Source organism: Odocoileus virginianus, chromosome 20 (assembly GCF_023699985.2).
Source record: "Odocoileus virginianus isolate 20LAN1187 ecotype Illinois chromosome 20, Ovbor_1.2, whole genome shotgun sequence".
Lineage (NCBI taxonomy): Eukaryota > Metazoa > Chordata > Mammalia > Artiodactyla > Cervidae > Odocoileus > Odocoileus virginianus.
In genome coordinates this window covers 3,664,203-3,688,171 of record NC_069693.1, presented here as the reverse complement: position 1 = coordinate 3,688,171, position 23,969 = coordinate 3,664,203, and the positions used below count along the sequence as shown (strand labels likewise).

General features: G+C 61.9%; 1 protein-coding gene and 1 long non-coding RNA gene across 8 annotated transcripts; one reads left to right on the top strand and one right to left on the bottom strand.

Moving 5' to 3' along the window:
* Window positions 1-395: 395 nt before the first annotated feature.
* Window positions 396-6,610, bottom strand: LOC139029794 (uncharacterized). Of its 2 annotated transcripts, none has more exons than XR_011482004.1 (2): window positions 6,443-6,610; window positions 396-894 (listed from the first exon to the last, which is right to left on the bottom strand). It is a non-coding gene; the product is annotated as an uncharacterized lncRNA (long non-coding RNA). The 2 variants fall into 2 exon arrangements; XR_011482003.1 differs by lacking the exon at window positions 6,443-6,610 and adding an exon at window positions 4,228-4,659.
* PPP6R1 (protein phosphatase 6 regulatory subunit 1) lies at window positions 2,731-23,803 on the top strand. Of its 6 annotated transcripts, none has more exons than XM_070450330.1 (24): window positions 2,731-3,286; window positions 11,779-12,011; window positions 13,008-13,194; window positions 13,281-13,418; window positions 13,505-13,570; window positions 14,811-14,923; window positions 15,001-15,114; window positions 15,218-15,380; window positions 15,468-15,620; window positions 15,711-15,845; window positions 16,253-16,317; window positions 16,402-16,517; window positions 16,595-16,680; window positions 16,804-16,893; window positions 16,960-17,057; window positions 18,996-19,053; window positions 19,133-19,308; window positions 21,569-21,687; window positions 21,761-21,911; window positions 21,994-22,064; window positions 22,173-22,254; window positions 22,502-22,612; window positions 22,688-22,759; window positions 22,909-23,803. In XM_070450330.1, the coding sequence occupies exons 2-24, from the start codon at window positions 11,785-11,787 to the stop codon at window positions 22,910-22,912; spliced, it is 2,595 nt and encodes an 864-aa protein (XP_070306431.1). In that variant the 5' UTR covers window positions 2,731-3,286; window positions 11,779-11,784; the 3' UTR covers window positions 22,913-23,803. The 6 variants fall into 6 exon arrangements, with proteins under 6 accessions (XP_070306431.1, XP_070306430.1, XP_070306432.1 ...); XM_070450329.1 differs by lacking the exon at window positions 2,731-3,286 and adding an exon at window positions 5,087-5,784; XM_070450331.1 differs by lacking the exon at window positions 2,731-3,286 and adding an exon at window positions 6,950-7,053.
* Window positions 23,804-23,969: the final 166 nt, after the last annotated feature.

The following is a 23,969-nucleotide window of genomic DNA, read 5'->3' as shown; positions in this document are numbered from 1 at the left end:
GCCTCCCACCATCTCTGATAGCTTCTCTGAAGAAATATACTTTTGACATTCACGCTTCCGCGTCTAAGGTGGAAGCCATGTTCTTTCCCAACATGCAGTGTGGCGTGGCTTCTGCTCCACCAATCAGAGCTCGCCGCCCGCAGGCTCGGAACCACCGCTGGAGAAGGCGGGAGCAGGTACTGGAGGCGGTAGGACACCTCCCACGACAGCAATGGAGGCCACTCTGGGTGCCTGGGGTAGGCTTGAGTTGGGTGTGTGCTTCGTCCTGACAGGAAAGCACTAGGCCTTTTCTCCAGCCTTCTCTGAGATTGGGGAGCAAACAGGGGACAGGGAAACTGCCTCCTCCTTTTATAAATTCCTTTCGTTTAACCAAAGAGCTTTCCATTACAACCGAGTCTTGACTGATGGTTTATTTGAGACGAGGAAGTGGAGCCCAAGGTGGCTGATCTTGTGGTCAAGTTCATAGCCAAAATTTATACCTGGGCCAATCCGAAGCTGTGTCACTCCCTGTATTCTGGCTTCCTAGCCCCATTTAATACCAGACTATTTCCTCTCCTGTGGAATTTGGTTGTGTGAGAGAGGTTGATTACATTTTTCACTCCCCAAATTCAGAATAAATCAAAAGGTAGCTACAGGATCCGAGAATTGGAGATCAGATGTCACTTGTATCATTTTTAGAGCAGATTTGAGAAATTTGAGCATTGGTCTTGCTGCCTCTTCATCCCCGCATTAGACATGGTTGTCCGACTGGTCACAGGCAGTACTGGACAAGCGCAATCCTTTCCCTTAGCTGCAGGCAGCAGGCCAGAACACTGGGCAGGATGGCTCCAAGAGGAGAGAGCTGGAGGACTGAGCGCAGATGCCCATCCCATCTGGTAAATCATTCCTCAGCCCCTGGGAAGGGTGGAGACAAAGGGAAGAGACTGTAAGAAGCAGAAGTTTCTCCAGGTGGAAACTTGTAAGAAGCTCCTTCCAATTCTAATACAGATCACAGCATCATCTGCCTGTGAATTTGGACAAAGTGAAGACTCAGACTTCTGTCCTAAACCTCTGCAGTTTCCCAGGTTCTTGGAGGAGACTGACTTTGTCAGCTTCTCAGGTTCCATTTGGTGATTGAATATGGCCAACCTCCTGCCCCTCAGTTCCCAAGTTTATGTGTTAAAACAGCGTGGGAACTTCAATCACATTCCGGGGCGGGGGGCGGGGAGGTGGAGGGTAGTGGGGTGGGTGTCGGTGTGGGGGAGGCAAGCAAAATGCTGCTCATATGACAAAAGAACCTGATGTAGAAAATCACTCAAGGAACAGAAGGAAATGTCTCACAATTGCTTTAAGCTCTGTAACAATAGGAACCTGGGTCCATTTTAAAACAAGACCTCAAAGATGAGAAGTAAGATTAGCAAACCTAAAGAAATAAATTGAGGACTGTGGCAATTAATTAGAGGGTTTAACAGGTTATCTGCTTCCTCTCATGCCACCTCCAAGAGAGAAGTACACTTTCCCATACGGTGGTGGCTGAGGTGTAGGTGCTAGCCCCATGACTTGGGTTTGACCGTGTGACTTGCTTTGGCCATTGGATGGTGGCAGATGTGAGGCAACCTGAGGTTTGAAATTGTGCTAGCACATTTGGGCTTGGTCAAGAGTCGTCGGACAACTTGCGACTGAAAAACTGAGGTACCTCTGCCTTTTCCTGTGGGATAGTAGCCTGGGATGACCACTGGTGTCCAGAGTATGAGAGACAAAGGGGAATAGAAGCAGCCCCACCAACCTTCACACCTGCAGCTCTAAGCCGTGAACACGACAGGCTGTGGCTGCCTGTCGATCAGCAGTAGCCAAGAACATCGCATGCAACAGACACTGGAAATAGCAAGGACCGGAAAAGACTTGGCTGGAAAATGACTTTACTGACATGTGGTAATCAGCAAATGCAGGTAGAAATGACAAGGATTAAAGCAAATAGAAGCTAACAGATGTGAAGCACAAACGCATGATTGACATCCTTCAAATAGAGAACAAACTAGAATAGGATTCAATAAGAATGTCCCTGAAACGGGAAAGGTAAATCTGCGTGTGTTTTTTTTTTTTAAGCCGAGTCCTTACAAGCTCGCACAGCGCCGATTCTGGCCTGTATCATGGAAAGCAAGGGCTATGAAAACTGAGGAAACGGAGGCTCCCAGCTAGATGGGATCTTAAAGACTATGGATCTCCTAGACTTATGTTAGAGGATACTTGTGCAGCAGCTGCAACACGGGCTGGGCGAAGGCCTAGAAATGGGACTGAAGTCAGCCTGAAGCTCAGAGAAGGCAGACGTCGAGAAAGATCGCGGCGGGACAAAAGCTCCTGGTCGGGGTTGGAGACAAAACCCTAGCTGGATTTCTCAGGAAACGACCCTGGAGCCAAAGCAATAATGTGATTGGAGGAAATAGACTAGCAAGTGGATGTCCAAAAGGGGGCGAGGGGATAGAGAAATCCTGGATCAGGGTGGGCTTAGGAACGGAGTCGCAGAGAAACGCTGCCAGCGTGTGCAGCGGGGCTTGCGCGTCGGGTGGCCCGGGTTTACTCAGGGAGAGACCGTTGGCACAAACCTGCGCGAGCGCTTTTGCGGCGGAGTTGCTCAGGCTGGGCGTGGCCCGGCGCGGCTGGTCCGGCGCGCACGCGCACTGCAGGGCCCGGGCGCGCGGCCTCCACACACCTGCGCAGCGAGTCGCCGGCGGGAGGGCGGGGCCTCCTGCGTGCCCCCGTACCAGGGGGATTGTGGGATACTGACGGACGGAGCCGGGCGGCGGAGGCCCTGAAGCCGACTGCAAAGGCCCGGGACCTCGCCGCTTTGGGGAAGGGGGCGGTGGAGGAAGTGGGCCTCGGCTTCCGTCAGCCGTTGCTCAGCACTGCGGCCTGTTGGGACCGCGGAGTAGGACGCCTTTCCTGACCAGCCCTTGCTTTCTCGCGGGGCGCCGGGCCGGGTAAACCGGGGCGACTTCCCAGCCGAGGGCCTACGCGGGCCTCGCGACCCCACCAACCTCCCTCAGCCACCTCGCCCGCGGGCCCCGGACCCCCGCCCGTCCGGCGCTGACCCCGGACGTTCCAGAGTTCAAAACTCTGGAACTCGTCGCTCGAGGGCCCCCCTAGGCCCGAGACGCGTGCGCGAACCCCGGCGCAAAGCGCGAGCCCCCGCCGCTGCCCCCCGCCCCCACATACCGGGTCCCTGATCGGGGCCGGAGCCGCCGGTGGCGGGGCGGGGGGGGCGCCCCGATGAGCCCGGAGTGCGAGGAGCCGCCGCCCCCCCGCGCAGGTAAGCGGGCGGCCCGGGACCCTCCCCGCAGTCTGGGCACCCGAACCACCTCCCCGCCCCCGAGAACACCGCCCAGGTACTCTCGAGTCTCCTCACCCCTTCTCCTTCGGACCCTTCCCTTTGTCCATGAGGGCTACCCAGCCCTGGTGTCTCCCCCTCAGCCCCTTGATTCTCTTAGTTTCTCCTCCTCAGCCTCTCGACTCCTAGTCTCTCCTCTCAGGCTACTGCGTTTCCCCTCAGCCCACCAAGACTCCAGGTCTATCTCCTTCAGCCCTCCCAAGTCTTTTAGTCTCCCCCCGCTCCGACCCCAAGTCTCTTAGTCTTTCCCCCTCTGCCCCCCAAGCCTGTTAAGTCTCTCCTCAGCCCTCTAAGTCTCCCCCTTCAGGCCCCTCAAGTCTCCTAGTCTCTCCCTGTCAGACCCCCAGTCTCTTAGTCTCTCCCCCTCAGCCTTTCAAGTTTCCTAGTCTCTTCCTCTCAGACCCCAAGTCTCTTAGTCTTTACTCCTCGGCCCCTCAAGACTCCAGGTCTCTCCCCTTAGCCCCCCAAGTCTCTTAGTCTGTTCTCAGACCCCAAGTTTTCCCCTCTCAGGCCCCTCAAGTCTCCTAACTTCTCCCCCCTCAGCCCCCCAAGTTTCCTAGTCTCTCCCCTCAGACCCCCAAGTCTCTTGGTCTCTTCCTCAGCCCCCAAATCCCCTAGGCTCCCCCTCTCCAGCCCCACTTCCTTCCCTTCTCAGTCTGTACCCCTGCCTCAGTGTCTCTTTCCCACCTCCCCTGTAGCTCCTGACTCCCACCCTCGCCTCCTTAGATTCTGCGAGCTTCCTCTCTGGTTTCTTAGTCTTCCCCCTCCGACCCCTGGGGCTCCCCCTTCTCTCTGCTCCTCCCACCCTGCCCTGCTCGGGGCCCCTTCCCCGGCCACCCTTGGCCTTCCTCTCCCTGCCTCACCCCCTCCTCCCGAGGCCTGCCTGGGAGATCCATGGCCTCGGACTGGCACCCTGGGGCTCAGGAGACTCGAGGAGCGGGGCTTCCCCCTCACCCTGCCTGGGGTGCAGCCCCTCTCTGTGAGGTGAGGCCTGCTGAGGGCCAGCAGGGGCCTGGTGCCGGTGTGGAGGGAGGGCCGGAGGGAACAAAGGCCGGGGGGACAGTCACAATTGCCGGTGTGGTGAGAGGGTACCTCAGGGCGCTGTGGGGGCCACCGCGGAGCGACCGGGGAGACTGGCTCCGCGGGTGGCTTTTTCTGTCGAGGAAGGATGAGTAGGAGTTGACAGATGGAAAGTGGGAAGAAGGGCCTTCCGGGTGGAAGGAACAGCACATGCAGATACATGAAGGTGGGAACCCAGCCCCGCGGGCTGCGGGAGAGAGGGGCGGAACGCCCCGCTGGGGCTGCTCACCGGGCCCTGGAACGTGGCGGCTAGGGTCTGTCTTGCTCGGTGATTTACATACTCGGACATCTGTGCTGAGGACACAGACGTTAGTTACCCATCACACCAGCCTGAAAGGCAGGATGTTTCTGGAAGGAAGATGTGTTGTCAGGTGTGGGGCGGGCTTCAGAGTTGCAAAGACACTTCCGTGGGGTGTGGAGAGGGCGGTTCTGGGGATTCCGTGTGCGTTTGTAGAAGCCCGCAGCACAGGAAGTGCTCCAGGGTCAGCAGCTTTAAGGTTATAACTCAGTTTGGGATTGTCTTGCCTGGGTTCTCAGCCAGGGCGGGGGGGGGTGGACAACGATGGTATCCCCCAGGGGACCTTCACTAAGGGCAGTGGAGATGGTTTCAGTTGTTACAGCTCAGGATGCTACTGGCAGGTGGCGGGTGAGAGCCGGGATGCTGTGGGGCCTCCTCCAGGGCAGAGGACAGCCCAGCTCAGTGGTGCCTGGGAGCGGTGGACAAGCCCCGCTCTTCTGCTCAGGTTTTGGATACAGTGTGACTTAACCTGCTCCTTTGCGACTATGAGTGGTGTGTGTTGAGTTGTGTACTTCGATTTCCTTTTGTGTTTTTGGTAGTTAGTGTCGTGGGGCTACCTACTGTTTCTCTCCAGTAGGGGAGCATCTGCTGGTCTCCACCCACCCACCCAATGTTTTTTTTCCAGGATCCACGGCCAAGTGACCGTAGTGGGTCACCGGCCCCTTCGGGACTCTTAATTCCAGAAGTAGCTCTGGTCAGGGGGCCTTGCCTTAGGCTCGGTCCTGGGAAATTGGCGTCCTGCTGCCTGAGGCAGGTGCCTGGACAGGCAGGTCCTGTCACCGAGCGTTCCGATGCCGTCACAGCGTGACCACGGAAGCCGTGGAAGTGTGGAGCAGGCCTCTCACGCAGTCAGGGGAGGCTTCCTGGAGGAAGTGGTGTCTGTGCTGAAGCCTGAAGGACCCAGGAGGACCTAGCTAGTCAGGCTCGGAGAGCTGGAGGGAAGGCAGAGGGAGCAGCCGAGCCCGGGCAGAGCCGGGGCGCAGACGAGCAGTCAGGAGTGGCGGGAGTGTTGAGCGCCATGCGGGTTGCCGCGAGGGATGAGGTGAGAGAGGCGTGGACGCCTTGGTGGAGATGCCTGCCTTCCCTGCCTCCCCGGCTCCTGCAGGGTCTCTGGGCAGGCGCAGGCCGGGGGTGGGGACACACACTCTTTTCCAGGCTGAACCAGGGTGTCCCTAGAACAGTGGTTTTGTGGATCTTGCCAGGGGCAGGGCAGTCCTCCACGAGGTGCTGGGAGAGACCGGGGTTCAGTGGAGTCGGGTGCCTGCTCTGAGGCCGCAGAGCATGGGGCCTGGCGAGGCAGGCTGGGAGCGCAGGCCTTCCTGACTTTGGATCTCCCTAGAACACTCAGTCCAGTCCCCTGTTCCCCACGGACCGTTTCAGAACCTCCTCACTGCTCTTTTCCCCTTTGAACCCCTGGCTGATCCAGGAGGTGCCCCTGATGGCGAGCTTTGGGGCCCCTCCGCATCCTCAGCCGCTCTCCCATTCTCTTACATTTCTGATCGTTCCATGCCCTGGGTAGGAGCAGAGTTGCCACCCTACCTGGGCGAGCATGGTCTGGGGCCCCTAACAGCCGCCACCACCCCCAGCTTTCCTGAGTCCCTGGGAAGGTCCCAGCCCATGGTCGCATGAGGCCTTGGCCAGGTCCCTCTCCTTCTGTGCCTCTGTGACCCCTACTTCCACATGGGTGTCCCACGGCTTACCTTGCCGAGTCTCTGGTGGGTCCTGATGTTACCATGGTCCCGTTCCTGGAATGGAAGTCCCCCACCCCCATTTCACATTTGGCTGAGAGCTGATGGATTGCGAGGAGTTAGAGGGCGATGGTCTCACTGTCTTCTGACCTGTGGGCCCTGTGAAGGCTGGGGGCTGGTCAGCCAGCAGCGGGGTCTCCACGCCTGGCCGGCACCTCGTTAGGGGCCTGTGGCCTGTGGTGGCTGAGGGCTGCGGGCTCTGGCCTCTCCCCGGGCTGGAGTTCCTCCTGAGCCTCAGGGCATCTCAGGGGGCCACCCCAGGGCCCTCTCAGCGGCCTCTTCAGACTTGATCTCCACTTCCGGGTGTGTGGGGCCAGGGCGGGCGAGAAAGGGGCGGCAGGTAAAGGACCCGCTCCGGGCTCCCAGGCAGGCAGGGCCGTGTGTGGATAGACCGCTGCTGTGGCTATGGGGGCACTCGGTGGGGGCTGCATCTGGGCCCTCACTGAGTCCGCACTGGGCGGGGGCTGCTGGCTCCCGAGAAGGGCCACTGGTATCCGAGGCCTGAGAACCACGCAGTGAAGCCGGAAACCCGGGGCGATGGTGCGGAGCTGGCGCAGAGAGAGGTAGTTTTCGTTCTTAATGGCTTCCTTTCTCATTTACAGTTTCCCCTTCTTCCGTTTGCAGCTAGAGTCATGGTTTTCAAACGGTCGCTAAAAGCCAGTGCTATTCACTTCCGTTTTCTTGAAGTTTGCTAAAAGTTGCAAAGCACGGGGGTGGCGGGGTGTGGGGCACCCACCAGAGTATTTGAGTGAGCTCAGCCACCCAGGCGAATGGGCCATCTTCCTCAGGGCTCCTGTTTTTAGCGCTGTCTCCCTGGGTAGTGGCTGCACCTTCCCTCCTGCTCAGAAGTGTCCAGCCTTCAGCCTGGTCCCGGGGACGCCTGCTGAAGGAGACCTGCCCTGTCAGGACCACGGGCCTGACCCTGCTGTTCTCAGAACGTGCCCCTTCCTGGCGGCTGGGCCTGTTTCATGGACAAGGAGACAAGGCGCGGTATGCATGTCACTGTTAGAGAGTGAGGAGGAAGCTCCTCTGCTGTCCATGTCCAGGGCTTCCGGGAAGTTGACCATTGGGACCTGAGGCTACGTGCGCTGGAGTGTGTGGTGGGGGAGAGTGTTTTCTGTGGGATGTTTTCTTTACTCCGTGCCTCCTGCATCTGCATCTTGTCCCGTGTAGAGCTTGGGAAGTGACTTTGGGAGGGAAGGGTACTGACCATCCCTCAGCTACATCTGATCCTTGCAGCCTCCTCTGACTTTCGGAGGAGGACCTGAGGTTCTGAGAGTTTAAGTGACCGCCTGGTTTCTGAAGTCCCTGGAGTCCACACCCCACTCAACCCCCAGCCCAAGCCAGTTTTGGGAGGGAAGTCCTGCCTGTGGTCCAGGGCGGGTGGCAGGGTTGTGGGGGAGGATGTAGCCTGTGGCATCGTGCAGGTGCTTTGGACACGGTCAGTGGGCCTCAGCCCCAAGGCTGTCCTCCTGCAGCCTGGAGAGTGTACCGAGGCCTGCTTCTGCTGTGGCTGACGCCTGGGGGCCCTCTGCGCCTTGGCTGTCAGACAGAAACAAGAGCAGTGCTGTCCCTGGCCGTCTTGACGAGGGACACGGTGCTGTGCGGGGTGCACAGGTCTCTGAAGGCTCATCCCCCAGCTGAGGGGGCCTGCTTAGCTCGGGGACCCGGCGGGTAGTGAGGGTGGGGGAGCCTGGGCGTGTGCCTGCAGCTGCGCCTTCTTATCCCGGCCCAGCCCGGCCTGGCCCTGGTGGCGTGTCAGCTCCAGGCTTCTTGGGCGCAGAGCAGGCCAAGGCCTGGCCCTCTCACGGCAGCCTCAGGCAGCTTCGGTTCTGTTTGTTTTGTAACAAGTTGTGTATTTATTGGTTGTGCTGGGTCTTTGTTGCTGCGCGGGCCTTCTCCAGCTGCAGCAAGCCGGGGTCCTCTTGTAGAGGTGTACGGGCTACTGGCCGCGGCCCCTCATTGAGGAGCACAGGCTCCAGGTGAGCAGGCGTCAGTAGTTTGGGGCTCATGGCTCCGGAGGGCAGGCGCAGTGGCTCTGCTGTATGTGGGATCTAGTTCCCTGACTGAGGATCGAACCCGTTCCCCCTGCATTGGCAGGTAGATTCCTATCCACTGTACCACCAGGGAAGTCCTGGTTTTGTTTTTGACGATAGATTTTTGTGTGTGTGTGTGTGTGTGTGTGTGTGTGTGTGTGTGTGTTGTGTTGGGGGGAGATGTAATTTATGTAATGTAATATATGACATCCATTTAAACTACACAATTCAATATCTAGTCTATTCAGAGTTGTGCAACCAACAGTCACCACCATAGAGTTTTTAAAGCGAGTTATAGTATCAAATAAAATTGTGTACAATTGATTTTAGAGCTTTTTTTTTTGAAAAGAACACCTCTTTCCTAAAAGGAAACCCCATACTTCCTTGCAGTTGTCTCCCTCCGTCCTTGTCTTGTCCCCCAGCTCCTGAAAAACACTAATCCCAATTCTGTGTCTACAGATTTGTCTTTTCTGGATGTTTCATTTAAATGGAAGTGTGCGATATGTGGGCTCTTCCTTGGTGGCTCAGACAGTGAAGAATCTGCCTGCCAGTGCAGGAGACACGAGTTCAGTCCCTGGGTGGGGAAGATCCCCTGGAGAAGGGAATGGCAACCGACTCCAGTCTTCTTGCCTGAAAAATCCCATGGGCAGAGGAGCCTTGCGGGCTAGAGTCCACAGGGTCACAGTAGAGTCAGACACGACTGAGCGACTGAGAGCGTGCACGCACACACATATGACATGTGGTCTTTGGTGGCTGGCTTTGTTCATGCCCCCCGGGATGACCTTTTGACCTCTCTGGTCTTTTTGTCCTTACAAAAATCTGCGATTAGAAAGAGGTGGTGTTCTCAAGGTGGGGGCGGGGTGGGGGTTGTGCCTCGTCCCTTGGGCCAGGTCAGCGGCTGCCCCATGCAATGGTTCTGGCCCCACGAGCACCCAGCTCAGGAAACTGTCTAGGCCCGCTGTCTCTCCAAGTGAGGAGGGTGGGCCTGGGGCCCAGACAGAAGTGGGGATGGCCCTCGTGCACTTGTGGGTTTGGGGCGCTGCCCGCCTGCTTTCGGGAGCAGTGTTCCCACTCGAGACAGGGCCCCGCATTCAGCACACGGAGCAGCCCACTCTCCTCCCCTCCCCAGCCTGCCAGCCCTGGCGGTCCTCCACCCCACCTGGGCTGGTTTATGGGAGCCCTTGGGTGTGGCTGAGGCTGTGGGGCGGGAGCAGTCCCCCTACTGATGCCCTGACAGATCCTTCAGCCTCCCGCCTCCAGAGCAGGGCCCGCCCTTCAGTCCCGGCTTCCGAGCTCGTTCCCCACGTGGTGCTCTCCAGGGTGGTCATGGCCGCCAGGCAGGAAGGTTCTGTGCTTTGTCCACAGCCCGTGGGGGACGTGCGGGGTGCCTGCTCTACAGGTCTCCAAGGCTGTGGGTCTGCACCCAGCCCCTCCCTGGCCTCAGAGATGGTCGCTGAATGGGTGCCTGAGCCCCGTGGGCCGGGGGGCGGGCACCAGCTGGGCCGGAGCGCACTCGCTGGCTCTGTCGGCTGGGCCCCCCTGCTCGGACGAGGCGCCTGCGCTCTGAGAAGGGGCCTCGTGGGGCTCGCGCACTGCCCCGCAGTCCAGCAGCTCAGACCCTGCTGCACCTCGGGTGCCTCCCTGTGCAGTGGGGCACACTGTGGGAATCAGCTGAGGTGACGGCTGAGCAGCTCACGTGGTTTGCCGGCCTCGTGTGTCTGCATGTTGTCCGCGTGGCGCCGCCGTTCTCGCCCCGAGGCCTGGGGCTGGGTTAGCGATGGCATAGGGGGCACTGCTCGGGGGCCTCTGGCTGGGACGGAGACACACCCCTACGTGGCAGTCTTGGGGTGATGTGTGCGGAGCCAGGCCAGGGTCGTGGCCTGGGCTCGGCCCGCACAAGTTGTTGGTCAAAGGGAGGCAGGTGTGAGGGCCTGGGGTGCAGACTCTGGCAGGACTGAGTAGGGGGCTCCTGGGGGGCCACCTTGGGGCCTTTCGGGGTACCATGTGCTAGGTGTGCAAGTCTGTTTCAGAAAAGCATCCTGAGGGGGTGGGGTGCAGGCCTGGGAGCGAGTACCGGAGTGTGGGTGGCCAGGCCGCATCCCTGGGAGCTCTCAGGTGCCCCCACGTCCTACTCCTCTCTGGGGCCCGTGTCTGCTGCTGTCTCATGAGGTCATAGCCCCTCCGCTCCACCTGCAGGCGGCCAGGGCTTAGGAACCAGGCGAGTCCCGCAGGATCGTTGCACCTCGGGGGCCACTTTTTCCCTGTCGCTGAGAGGTCATCCTGGGGGCTGGGAGGAGACACGAGAGGCTCCTGAGGAGGCTGGATGGGAGAGCCGGCTGCTGGCAGCCTCCTGGGGGAGCTGAGGGTTGGAAGGCAGGCGCCTGCCCTCAGCCCTGCCCCGGGCTGCTGCCCGTCCGGTGGGCGAGCTCTCCACAGCTGGGATGGTGCCAGCAGGGCCATCCTGGCCTCCGGGTCTGGCTGGAGCAGCCTTGGCCTCGGGTGGTCTTCAGGAGGCAGGTGACACATGAGCGCTGGGCAGTGCCAGCATGGTGCTCGGGGGCCTAGCTGACCTGGGTATGGTTGTCTGCCGTTCCGTGGGGTGACCAGAGCCCTCAACAGGGCCATAGGCACAGCCCCGGTGTCTGGGGGAATGGCTGGACAGAGTGGCCTGGGAGCTGGCGGCCAGCTCAGGGCAGCTGTGCACCCTGGGGTCGAGGCTGGGGGCCGCGGGAATCCCCAGAGGGGCAGCCAGGTCTGCTCATCAGGGCTTGGACCCTCCAGGCACCTATCACATGCTCCACCCGAAATGCTCCTGAGGCCATTGCTGGGTGGGCAGGCCACAGCTGTCATTGTCCCTTGGAGGTGCTTCCCTGTCTGATGCCAGTGGGCCCCGTCAGTGGCTATTCTGGGGGCCAGCGTGCTCTCCCCTCCAACTTTTCCTTGTCCTGTCCTGGCACCGGGTACAGGGGGTGGGGTGTGTGTGTGTTTGTGTACAGCCTAGAGATTGTCAGGTGTGTGTGTGTACAGCCTGGAGATTGTGTGTGTGCACGCACGCAGCCTGGAGACACTGCATACCTCCCTCTCCCCCACGGGCATCATGGGACACTTAGTTTGTTGAGCAGATACAGGCTGAAGCAAGCGGTCTTCCCCGGTGCTGGGCAGTGGGTAGGAAGTCGCCCGTGGAGTGGCCTGGCAGGCTGGGAGGTGGAGGGGGTGGGCCAGCGGGCCCTCATGTGACCGCGCTGCCTACAGGGCGCCATGTTTTGGAAGTTTGACCTGCACACGAGCTCGCACCTCGACGCACTGCTGGAGCGGGAGGACCTCAGCCTGCCCGAGCTGCTGGACGAGGAGGACGTGCTGCAGGAGTGCAAGGTCGTCAACCGCAAGCTGCTGGACTTCCTGCTGCGGCCGCTGCACCTGCAGGCCATGGTGGCCTGGGTCACCCAGGAGCCGCCGGCCAGCGGCGAGGAGCGGCTGCGCTACAAGTGAGCCCCCGACTTGCCGTGGGCCTTGTTGGCCCCGTTTCTGTGGGACTTGCCAGACCTCCCCCGCCTCCGGGCGGGTGGGAGGAGCCCCCGAGGACCCTCCCCCAGCAGTGAGGGGGCGGGCCGTGTGTCTCGTCGCCCCGCCCCGCCCCCACTTTATCTCCTGGTGGTTCTTTACTTGGATTTCTGTTCCTGTCTTAGAACTCAGGAGCGGGAATGTGAGGACTGCCCTGAGCGTGTGGCTGTGCCCCTCCCACCAGAGGGGGCGCCGGGGAGGGAGGGAGAGGCGGGCAGGCGCTGTCAAGCGCACCTGTCTGTCCTGGTCTCTGCTGCCCCTCTCCAGCCCTGCCCCGCCCGTCCCAGACAGGCCTCCTGGTTCCCCAGGTCGCCCTCTGCCCGGCCCCTCACACTGACATACGCACCGGGCCTCACAGGTCCTGCCTCTGTCCCCGGAGGCCTCCAGCCAGATGGGCAGTGGTTGACTCCTCAGTTTTCTCTGTATGAAGTGGGGGCTCAGTGCGGTGTTGTCAGCCTCGGGGGGGGCCCCCCAGTATCCACCTGTCCATCACTGCTCCCTCGTGTTTTCTCCTTCTTCGGCTTTGCTCACCTGGCTCTGTCCCCTGTCTACCAGCTTGAGCATGTCCCATGCCTCAGTTCTGACTCCTGTGCCCGCCTGGCCCTGGGTTCCTCGCGCCGCCCCGAGGAACTCACTTGCCAGGGCCTGACAGCTCGTGAGGCGGAGCTGAGCAGGCTGGGGTCCCCGGGGCCTGGGTGGCGCTCTAGGCAGGCAGCCCTCCCTTCTGGTGAAAGGTCCTTGGGCCCGGGGGTGGGGGTCAGCCTGCAGGGTTGGGGTCGCGGACAGTGTTAGTAGGGGTTGGGTCCAGGCTTAGGGGGCCTGATGCCGGCTTGGGGGGAGGGGAGCTTCTATGGACCGGGATTGGGGGTCGGGGCAGCCGGGTCCCCGCCGCCCCTTCCACAACCCTGCTGGGTTGACAGGTACCCCAGTGTGGCCTGCGAGATCCTGACGTCGGACGTGCCCCAGATCAACGATGCGCTAGGGGCGGACGAGTCCCTGCTGCACCGCCTCTACGGCTTCTTGCAGAGCAGCGGCAGCCTCAACCCATTGTTGGCCAGCTTCTTCAGCAAGGTCATGGGCGTCCTCATCAACCGCAAGACTGACCAGGTGCCCAGGCCGAGGGCAGGGCGGGCAGGTGAGCGTGGGCTGGTGGGCCTGGGGGTCCAGCGCTCACCCGCGGCCCGCATCCTCAGCTCGTGTCCTTCCTGCGGAAGAAGGACGACTTCGTGGACCTGCTGCTGCAGCACATCGGCACCTCGGCCATCATGGACCTGCTGCTGCGCCTCCTTACCTGCGTGGAACGGCCGCAGCTGAGGCAGGACGTGGTCAATGTGCGTTCGGGGTGGGGCTGGGGGCAGGGCCTGGAGCGGGGTGGGGGCAGTGGGGTGCAGAGCCCCACCCTCTCGTCCCTCCGCAGTGGCTCAATGAGGAGAAGATCGTCCAGAGGCTCATTGAGCAGATCCACCCGTCGAAGGACGACAATGTGAGTGCTGCCGCCTGCGAGCTTAGGCCCTGTGCCCCCTTAAATGAGTGATGAGAGAAGGGAGCCTTCGAATCTTGGGCAGGGGGGCTCCTGGTGAGAACAGGTGAGGGTTATGCCCCTGGACCGCTCCTCAGGAACCAGCTCCTCGTCCCAGGAGTGCTCGGGGTTCTAAAGACCTCCCTCTGACCCGGCCTTCACTCCCGCCCTTCCCTGGGTGCCCCTCCTCGCTTCTGGGCCTGGCGGCTCTTCCCGTCTCCTGTGCATGGGTCAGCCCTGCTGCTCCTTCAGAGATAATGCCAGGGGCCCCACGCCTGTCCTCCTGGCCCACTGGCTGGCAGAGCAGAGGTCTACGCACATGGGTCATCACCCCAGGCACTCAGCCAGGGCCAGGCCTGGGGCAGTGAGGACCACCCTGCCTTCGTGGCAGAGGGACAAGGGGCGTCTGCTGGCAGCCAGGTGGCAGGGCACAGCGCAGGGCTCTGAGGTGCAGCGGTGGCCTGGGGGGTCTGCGGGGCTGCATGCTGGGCTCTGGCAGCCGCCTGCTGGGTTGGACTCAGGGCTCTGCCCGTGCTTCTCTCAGTTTATCTCGGAATGACTTACCACACACTGTGAGGCTCACCCAGTGAAAACACAGAACCGAGCGGCGTTTGTGCACACACAGGCTCGTGCAGCCTTCATGATGCCGTTCTTAGAGCGCACTTCATCGCTCCACAGAGGAGACCCTGTCCCAGGAGCTGCCACCCCCAGTCCCCCGCAGACACCTGTCTGCTTTCCCTCCTGCCTTGCCGCTCCCGGTGGTTTCCTGTGGGTGCAATGCGTGACGCGTGCTTGCCTGTGACTGGCCCCTGGCCTTAGCACCAGGTTGCTGTGTTCATCGGAGCTGGAGTGTATTTAGTGCTTTGTCCTCTTCCAAGGCCGAGCAGTGTTCCGCTGTATGGACGGACCTCAGTAGCCTCTCCAGTCACAAGTTGGTGGATGCCTGGGTCACTGCACCCCTTGGCCACTAGCTGTGATGGTGTGTGTGGGGTTTGAGTCGGGGTCTCTTCTTCCAGGAAGTCTTCTTTGGTTTCCTTCTCTTGGCCATCTCTCCTTCCCAGTGTCTGTGTTCTTTCCCTCCCACGTGTTTCCCTGGGTCTGTGTGGCCCTCTGTCCTCGAGTGCAGGTGCCTCCCCCACTCCAGCGCTTGGGGCTTCTTGACTCCATAGCCGGCCGGGGTTCTCAGCTCTCTCTCCCTCCCCAGCAACATTCCAATGCGTCCCAGTCCCTGTGCGACATCATCCGCCTGAGCCGGGAGCAGATGATCCAAGTGCAGGACAGCCCAGAGCCTGACCAGCTGCTGACCACCCTGGAGAAGTGGGTTGCGGGGTTGCCCAGGCAGTGGGGGGAACCGTCCCGGGCCCTCCTCCCTGACGCCCCCGCGCCTGCCCCAGGCAGGAGACCATTGAGCAGCTCCTGAGCAACATGCTGGAGGGGGAGCGCAACCCATCCGTCCTCGTGAGTGGGATCCAGGTGCTGCTGACGCTGCTGGAGCCCAGGAGGCCCAGGTGAGCACCCAGGCTCCGGCCCCGGTGTGTGCGTGCATGCACGTGCACGTGTGTGCACGGGCCGCCTGGTGGTTCACGCTGCCCTCCGCCACGCCTGCTGCAGGTCTGAGTCGGTGACCGTGAACAACTTCTTCAGCAGCGTGGATGGGCAGCTGGAGCTCCTGGCCCAGGCGACCCTGGACGGCGCCGTGTCCAGTGCGGGGGCCCTGCACGCCCTGCGCCCGCGTCTTAGCTGCTTCCACCAGCTCCTGTTGGAGCCGCCTGAGGTGGGCAGGGTGCTTGGGGGAAGGGGGGGCGGTCCTGGGGTCAGGGCAGAGCTGGGGCAGGACCCAAACCCCACCCTCCACCTGCAGCTGGAGCCTCTGCGCACGACATGGGGCAGCCTGGCCCCACCCCTGGGCAACACAAGATTGCACGTGGTCAAGCTGCTGGCCAGTGCCCTGAGCACCAACGATGCTGCCCTGACCCAGGAGCTCCTGGCGCTGGATGTGCCCAACACCATGCTGGTACTTGGGGCAAAGGGAGGGGGTGCAGGGGGCGGGGGCGGGGCAACACTGGGGGAGCTGCTCAGAGCCAGCGTGTGCCTTCACCCCCAGGACCTCTTCTTCCACTACGTGTTCAACAACTTCTTGCACGCCCAAGTGGAGGTGTGCGTAAGCACGATGCTGAGCTCCGGGCCCCCTGCTGACAGCGGCTCAGACACGCCCTCGGAGAACCCTGTCGTGAAACACGTGAGCTGGGCTCCTGGGTCCTGATCCCCTTTGGTCTGTGGGGGGCTCTGCTCCAGGTCTCCCCCGGCCTGTCATGTGCAGCCAGGCCCTTTAGGGGCGGAGTCTTGGGCTCTTCCCGAGGTCCAGAGTCGGGAAACAGCCGGTGTTGTGCGAGGGTGGGGACTGGTGGAGTGGTGACCTTAGGGGCAGTGGGCGTCCTGGGGGACCAGGAAGGGTCCTCCCAGGGTGGTGGGCCCCGCGCTCCTGGAGGCGCCTTCCTAGGTGTGGCCCAGGCCTCAGGGCGAAGCTGGAGCGGGAGGCAGGCGGCGTGTCTCTGGGGCTTGCTGTGCAGCCTGAGTGGGCCCCAATGGCTGAGCAGGGGAGGAGTGCCGTGCTCACACCCACTGCACGCCGCCCCACCCCCACAGCTGCTGCAGCGCTGCCGCCTGGTGGAGCGCATCCTGACCTCCTGGGAGGAGAACGACCGCGTGCAGTGAGCAGGGGGTCCTGGGCCAGGGCGGGGGTGGCGGCAGGGGCCAGCGCAGCCCGAGTCCAGCCCTGGTTTCCCTCTCTCCAGGTCCGCAGGGGGCCCTCGGAAAGGCTACATGGGCCATTTGACAAGCGTGGCCAACGCCCTGGTGCAGAACTCGGAGAAGGGGCCCAATGCAGAGCAGCTGCAGCAGCTCCTGAAGGGTGAGGACGGGGCGTGCCTGGGGGCGGGCGGGGCGGGCGGGGCCTCCGTCCTCACGTTGTACCGCCCCTTCTGGCAGAGCTGCCGCAGGAGCAGCGGGAGCGCTGGGAGGCCTTCGTGTCGGGCCCCCTGGCGGAGACCAACAAAAAGAACACGGTAGACCTGGTGAGTCTCCTGCGCCGGTTCTCCTCCTCCCGGCCCGGCCCCGACCCACGCCCCGCAGCCCCAGCCTGCCCCATGCTTCCCCGGGTGCCCCGCAGGCCCTGACCCCTGCCCACCCCTGCCCAGGTGAACACGCACCACCTGCACTCCTCCAGCGACGACGAGGATGACAGGCTCAAGGAGTTCAACTTCCCGGAGGAGGCGGTGCTGCAGCAGGTGCGGGCAGGGAGGGCAGGGGAGGGAGGCTACGTGCAGGCCTGCCCTGACTGCCGCCCCCTGCAGGCCTTCATGGACTTCCAGATGCAGCGCATGACCTCGGCCTTCATCGACCACTTCGGCTTCAACGACGAGGAGTTCGGGGAGCAGGAGGAGAGTGTGAAGTGAGTGCCCCGGCCAGGCCAGGTCAGGCGGGGACACGGAGGGCCGCGAGGCGGCGGGACAGCATGCGCTCGCCTGCTGCGTACCTGGCGTCCCTGTGCCCACCCGGCCTAGGTGGGCTCAGCCTGCGGGCTGCCGTCGTCTCACCCTCCGCTGCAGGCAGGAGTGGCGTGGGCGTCCTGGGACACGTGGCTGGCAGCGTGCCCTCACAGACTCAGATCTCGTCTGCCTCCCCTCCCCTTCCCTTCAAAGGCCTTGGGCCAACCGGGGAGGGTGCTTTTAGTGACCAGTTCTGATTCTCCATATGTGTTGTACTGCATGTCGATATCGATTGCTCTGATATCACCCTGGAACCTTTTTCTTGAATGTCCAAATTCTCTGCCATGGACATTGGTTGTTTTAATTGAGAAAAAGTTCTGGTGTTCTGTCGGTTTCACGAGCAGCCTTGTGATGGTCATGGGTGGACAGTGAAGGGAAGGGCAGGCACCTGGGATCTGGAGGGGAGACTGGGGGGAGCGGGCCAGCCGCCCATGGCCTTGTGCTGGGCCTTAGGGCCGTGCGTAGTGACGGGTGCGGCCAGTGCGCAGGAGCAGATGCGCCTGGGATGCCCAAGGGAAAGCTGCGGATGCTGCAGGGCGGGGTTTCCCAGTCGTTGCCCCTTCAGGCTGCACGGGGGCTGGGCCCTGGCGCCACCCGTGTCGTCTAGGGCAGCATGTTGGGCCCCTGTCGAGTGTTGACCAATTACCTGTCAGGACCACCCTCGGCTCAGGGCTCAGGAGCCCGTCTGCAACCAGGGAGACAGGGTACCAGCTGCTGTCTATTGTGCCTTGAGGCGGACAGAGACCCCCTGGGAGCAGAAGTGCAACCCCTGTCAGCTGCCACTCTGCCCGGCTAGTGTGTGCTGGGAGCCCCTGGAGAAAACCCTGGCCAGGGGGCGGCCACACTCGGTGAGTGGCCCAGGCACATCTGGCTGCACTTTTAGGACGAAACTATCACCTCTTCCATCAAGATAAACGCCAGTGAGGTGAAAAGCTTTAACTGTTAAAAAGAAAAAGGCTAAAGTATGAAGTATCCTGGAACAGAAAATATGCTTGCAAACTCAGGGCTGAAGGCGCTGCTCACTGGGCCTCCAGCCGTGCCCGCGGCTGCTCCCTCCCCTGAGGGCGCTGAGGGGACCTGCCTTGGTGGAGGTTGTGAGCCCATCTGCCCTGTGCCAAGTCAGCCCACAGGGGTTGTGAATGTGCTTCCTCGGTCGGAGACAGCAGCTGACAGCCTGGAAGCAGCCCCGTCACAGGAGGGCCTGGACATCAGTGCAGACACACAGTGCTCTTCCGCTCTGGGAGAAAGGCAAGGAGGACAAGTAGGCGCTGCTGGGAGATTGCACACTGTGGGTCGGAGTGTACATGGACAGAGCTCTTCCCACGGTGTGTGCCAGTACTTAAAGCGTGTGGATTCAGTTCCTTCATCCAGGAGTGGTGCTTCTGTGTGGCTTTCTGGAGAACAGAGAGCCAAGCAGAGACGGGTGTGGGCGCGTGTAGACGCAGAAAGGCTGGGGGTGCGAGGTGGTGGTGGACACGGGCACTGCCCACGATCCCTGGGCTCCCTGGCCTCCACCTGGTCCTGCCGTGGGGACCTGTGCGCCTCGAAATAAGTGTCTCCCTCAGGCTGTGATCTCAAAGCCTGAAAGCCTAGCCTGCCCAGCGAGGGTCTCTGTCCCTTCTATTGTGAAGAGGAAACAAGGTGCAGGAGTCTTAGGTCTCTGTGTGGGGCCTCACGTGACTGGGAACACACAGGCAGGGTGGCTCGCTCTGCGGACGTCCCACTGACAGGGGTGCTGCCAGGGGCGACTGCGGTTCACAGGCAGCCCTAGCAGGAGGCGCGTCTGCTGGAACCGGGCCCAGGAGAGGGGGTCGCTCACTGCCTCTGTGCCTCCCCTGCAGCGCGCCTTTCGACAAGACGGCCAGCATCACCTTCTCCCTGAGCGCAGACGATGACAACGTGAGCTGCCTGACCGCTGCTGGGGGCGGGGGTTCGCTGCGGGCAGGCAGCCCTCCTCACCCTCCTGCCTGCCCTGCAGCCCAACGCCAACCTACTGGAGATCTGCTACAAGGACCGCATCCAGCAGTTCGACGATGACGAGGAGGAGGACGAGGAGGAGGGCCAGGGCTCTGGGGAGTCTGATGGGGAGGACGGTGCCTGGCAGGGTGGCCAGCTGGCCAGGGCGGGCCGCCTGGGCCAGCCCTCGGGCGTGCGGTGAGTCCCCCGCTCCCCTCCCCTCCTGCAGGTTCCCCAGTGCAGTCAGGCTGCAGGACCTGCGGGCAAAGCAAGGAGAATGCAGTGCATGTGTGATGTGGGGCACTGTCAATATTGAGCGACAGAAACCCAATTCAGATGAGTTCAGGTTGAAAAGGAATGTGCGTGTGGAGGCAGGCGCCGGTCCTTCGGGCTTGGTCCAGGTGTCAGTGGGGCCATCAGGATGCAGGTCCTTCCGGTATGGCTTGGTCCAGTAGGGCCATCAGGACGCAGGTCCTTTGGGCACGGCTTGGTCCAGTGGGGCCGTGGCCTGCTCGCCCCCACCCTCGACTCCGCTCTCGCCCGTGGCAGCTCTCTCAGTGTTCTTGCCAAAAGGGCAGTGGAGTGTGCGTCAGCTCCCTCCCGTCACGCCAGTGAAGCGGGACTTGGCGATTTTCCTCGCTCACAGTCTGGCTGTGGGTCTGTGAGCCATGTCCAGCCCTTTATACGAGCAGTGACTGGCGCAGGAGCACTGACTGACTGGCTGCTCTTGGGCAGCATGGACTTGCCGGCGTGAACGCCAGCTCGGGACCTGACCCCTGTGACGTGTGCCCGGCACAGAAACAAGAGATAGGTCGTGAGTGTTGGCCGCATGGGCCCCCCGCTGTGGCACCCAGAGGGAGAGCGCGGCCCTCCCTGCCCTCTGCTGGCCGCCCGCTGCCCTCCGAGGCTGACACTCTTCTGACCCTTGCCCTTTGGGTTTTTGCGTCTTTATCCTGTGAGTGAGGCCTGTCCCTCGGGTTGGCGTGGTTGTCCGTCACTTGCCATCAGCTGAGTATGTCCTGTGTGACTGTCAAGTTGCTTTGCACTTAGACGTGTCATTGCCAAATCCAAGGTTGTTGATTCATCCCTGTGGTTTTCTTGGTAACATCAGTTCTTAACGTTTAGGTTTTTGACCTGTTGTGAGCTAGTTTTTTAGGTGTGTGAGGTGGGGGTCCAGCTTCATTCTTAGGTGTGGAAATGCCCATGTCCCAGCTCACCGGTTGAAGAGACTCCCTGCTGGCTGGTCTGGGCACCTTTGTCAGAAGTCTTTTGGCTGTTCATGCAAGCATTTATTTTTGGCCTGTCTCTCCTGGCCCATTGGTCTATACATCTCTATGCCAGGGCCCCTGCCTTGATTACTGTTGCATCGTACTGAATTCTGAAATTGAAAATGTGAGCATCCAGTTTGTTACGTTTAAAATTGTGTTGATCATTCTGGGTTCAGTTCCTTGAAATTCTGGGTGATTGTTAATTTCAGCAGAGAAAGCCCCCTGAGGTTCTGAGAGGGATTGCTTGGAATCTATGGGTCAGTTGGAGAGTGTTGCCATTTTAACAATATTTTGTCTTTCAGTCCATGAACTTGGGCTGTCTTTACATTTGTTTAGGTCTTAGTTACTTCTGACAGTGTTTTGTAGTTTTCAGAGTATTCAGTTTTATGGTGCTTTTGTTAAATTTATTCCTAAACAATACATTTAAATTGATTGTTAAACATTTTTGATGTAATTCTGAGAGAAATGTTTTCCTCAGAGTTGTTTTGAAGTGGCTGTAAGTGTATAAAAATACAAGTACACTGGTACACTGATGCTCGCGGAACTTGCTTGTTCTGGCCGCTTGAGAGGATTCGTTGGCTTCCTGCACACAGGCCGTGCTTGCTGCAGTCAGAGTTCTGCTCCTTCCCCTCCAGGTGGGAAGAGCCGAATCACGCCCTGATCTCGGGGGCCTCAGGGCTCGCTGTTGAGTGTGGCTTGTGGGCTCTGGAGACGCCATCCCAGGTGTCCAGGGTCAGGAAGCTCCCTGCACCCTTTCTGCGGGCATCTGCCTCATGGGCACTGTGGGGACGGTGGGGCAGCGTCCTACGAGCCTCTGGGTTTCCTTTGCGGTTCCTGGTTGGACACGGTGTCGAGTCTCATGTCTGTCGGCACTCGGCCGTTAGGTTTGGGGCCCAGGAGGCTGCAGTGACAGAAGTCCAGCGAGGGTGCAGGTGGAGGAAGCGTGTGGGGTCAGCCTTCCCTGGGGGCAGGTGGTGAGGGGCCGGTTCGCCAGGGCCGGGCGGGGCTCGTGCCCGCCCCCCCCACCAACCCGCAGGGGGCGCACTCTCCCTGGTCGTCCTCCCACTGCCCGGTGCCCCACCCCACCCCCGCCCCGCCCCTTGGGTGCGTCCGCGGGGCAGCGCTGGGGGCGGTGCTGGGGACTGGCCGGGCGCCCGCACGGCAGTGACGGCAGGTGCTCCGTGGAGCAGGAGCCGGGGCAGCACGGACAGCGAGGAGGAGGACGACGACGAGGACGAAGACGAGGACGGCCGGGCCCGCGGCAGGCCCGGGCCCCCCTGCTACCCCAGCGCCGGCCGCCAGCCTCCGGGTGCGTGAGCGCGCAGCGTGGGCGCGGGCGGGGCCCTGCTGTCTGCCTCTCGCTCACAGCTTACTGCCCCCAGACCCCAGCTGGACAGCTGCTTTTGACCCAGTGCCTATGGACGGCCCGGACGGCCCCCAGGACTGCAGGGACAGGGAGCCCCGCGGGGAGCATCCGGACCTCCCGGCCCCGTGCCCGGCTGGCCCTGCGACCCCCAGCACCCTGCAGCTCAGGTGAGGCCCGAAGCAGGGCCGGGGGTCTGGGGTGCCAGCGCCAGGCCCAGTCACCCTTCAGGCTCCTCCTCTCGCCTCCTAGGTCTCAGGATCCCGCCCCCCACTCCGCACCTCAGGAAGCCACAGACGGCAGCAAAGCAGTGGAGCCCGCGGGTGAGCCACCCCACCTCAGCCCCCTTGCCCGGCCTGTCCATCCATTCTGAGGAGGACACTTGTGCTCGGCTTCGTGAGTCTCAGTGCGGGCCGCTCTCCTCCGCACAGCCCCCTGCCAGGCCCTGCTCAGCGTCGGGGACCTCCAGGCTGGCCTCAGAGGGACGCGCTCCGCTCCTAGCTCCTTGGACAGGTACTGACTGCTGGGGGGGGCCTAGAAAGCAAGCTTCTGGGGAGGCAGGGGGCTGGTCCCCGGCTGTCCCCTTTTACAGGGCCCTGGAGCGCAGAGCTCCCGCTCAGCCCTGGGGTGGGAGGACTGGGTCGGATAAGAGAGGGCAGGGGCTGGGCGCTGACCTGCAGCTCCTCCAGCTGCTGGGCAGCTCCCAGGAGCCCTGGGATGTGAGGGCGTCTGTGACGGTAACCCCGTGGTCCCCCTGCAGTGCAACCAGAGACCCTGCTACCTCTGTCCCGGCCCCCGGGGCCCACCAGCCCCCCCAGCCCCCAGAGGGGGAGAAGAGCCCAGAGTTCTCGGGGTTTCCTCAAAGCCAGAGGTAAGCACGGTGCGGCGGCAGGGGCAGCCGGTGTTTCATGGGGGCGCTGACTGCGCGCTCATCCTCTCTCCACAGTGCCCTGGTCCTCCAGCCACTCCCGATGCCCAACGGCTCTGCCCCAGGAGGCCCGGCGGCCCCGGGCTCCCAGTGAGTGTGGGCGCTGGGGTCGGAGGTGGGCGCTGGACAGAGGTGGGTGGGGACAAAGGCGGGCGCTGGCTGGAGGTGGGCGGGGCCGGGGCGGGGCCGGCACTGGCACTGGTTTCGGCGCCTTACACCTTCTCCCTCTCACTTCCCAGGTGACTGCCTGGTCCGGTGGTGGCGGCCACACGCTCCGTGCTCCGCGTGGACCCTGTCCGGGTGAGGGCCGGGCAGGTGCCGCAGAGGCCCTGTCGCCCATTACCCACCCCGCCCTACACATGTCCCCGCTGGAGTCCAGGAGGCCGGCGCCCGGGAGACAGCCCCCACCCCCCATTGCACTGAGGAAAGAGATTATGGAGTTTCGTCTCCTAGAGTAAAGATAGAGTGGGCTAGAGAGAGGAGAGAGCGCGCGCGAGAGAGACCTATATTATATATTATATATATATATATATATGTGTGTGTGTGTGTGTGTGTATCTGGAGGGAGCAGAGTGGGCACACGGGGAGCCAGGAAGAATCCAGGGCTGGGCGGCAGCCACGAGGCCTTCACCCGGGCCCACTGGGGCTGCCGTGGGAGGTGCCAAGGTGACCACCACTCTCCCGTCCAGCCGTGCCCCCATCCTGCGGTGCAGATGCCCACACCCACACTCGGCCTTTCAGCTCAGGTCCACCTTGGGGGAGGGCCCGAGTGGGGGGCCGTGCCTTTGCCCAGCCCCCTTGCCCCAGACCCTGCACTTTGACCCAGGCTGGGAGCTCCACCTGGCCCAGCCAGCTCTGTGGGAGGGAGCTGGGTTCCTGGTCCCAGGGGCTGTCCCTGGTGACATCGCCCCAGGACCCTGCTGCACTCACTGAGACCTCCATCTCCCACCGACCCCGGGTGGGGATCTGGCTGGGGTCCCACTCCTCCTCCCGAGGGTCTGGGTGCAGCCCAGCTGCCAAGTGCCCTTGTCCCAGCCCCTCTCCCCAGGCGGGCGTGAGTGTGCGCGTGTGTTCGTGCGGAGCTTCTGTTTCATATTGCAAATGTAAACAAATAAAGGAGGACAGTTTAAGACTCGTGCTGCTCAGACCTCGAGTTCGGGGACATGGGGTCGGGGAGCCTGAGCTGGTCCCACACCGGGGCCTCCTGGGTGGGACCCTCAGAGCGTGGAATTAGGGTCCTTGGTCTCCTTGCTCCGCCGGTGGGGGGAACTTCTCAGCTAGGAAGGGTTTCCTGGAGGAGG

Excerpts from the sequence above, each read along its gene's own strand:
- PPP6R1 (XM_070450329.1), top strand. The coding sequence starts at position 5,761 with ATGCGGGTTGCCGCGAGGGATGAG. Across the intron at positions 5,785-11,778 it reads GGGTTGCCGCGAGGGATGAG|GGCGCCATGTTTTGGAAGTT; the intron begins GTGAGAGAGGCG and ends CGCTGCCTACAG. Across the intron at positions 14,924-15,000 it reads CTGCTGACCACCCTGGAGAA|GCAGGAGACCATTGAGCAGC; the intron begins GTGGGTTGCGGG and ends CGCCTGCCCCAG.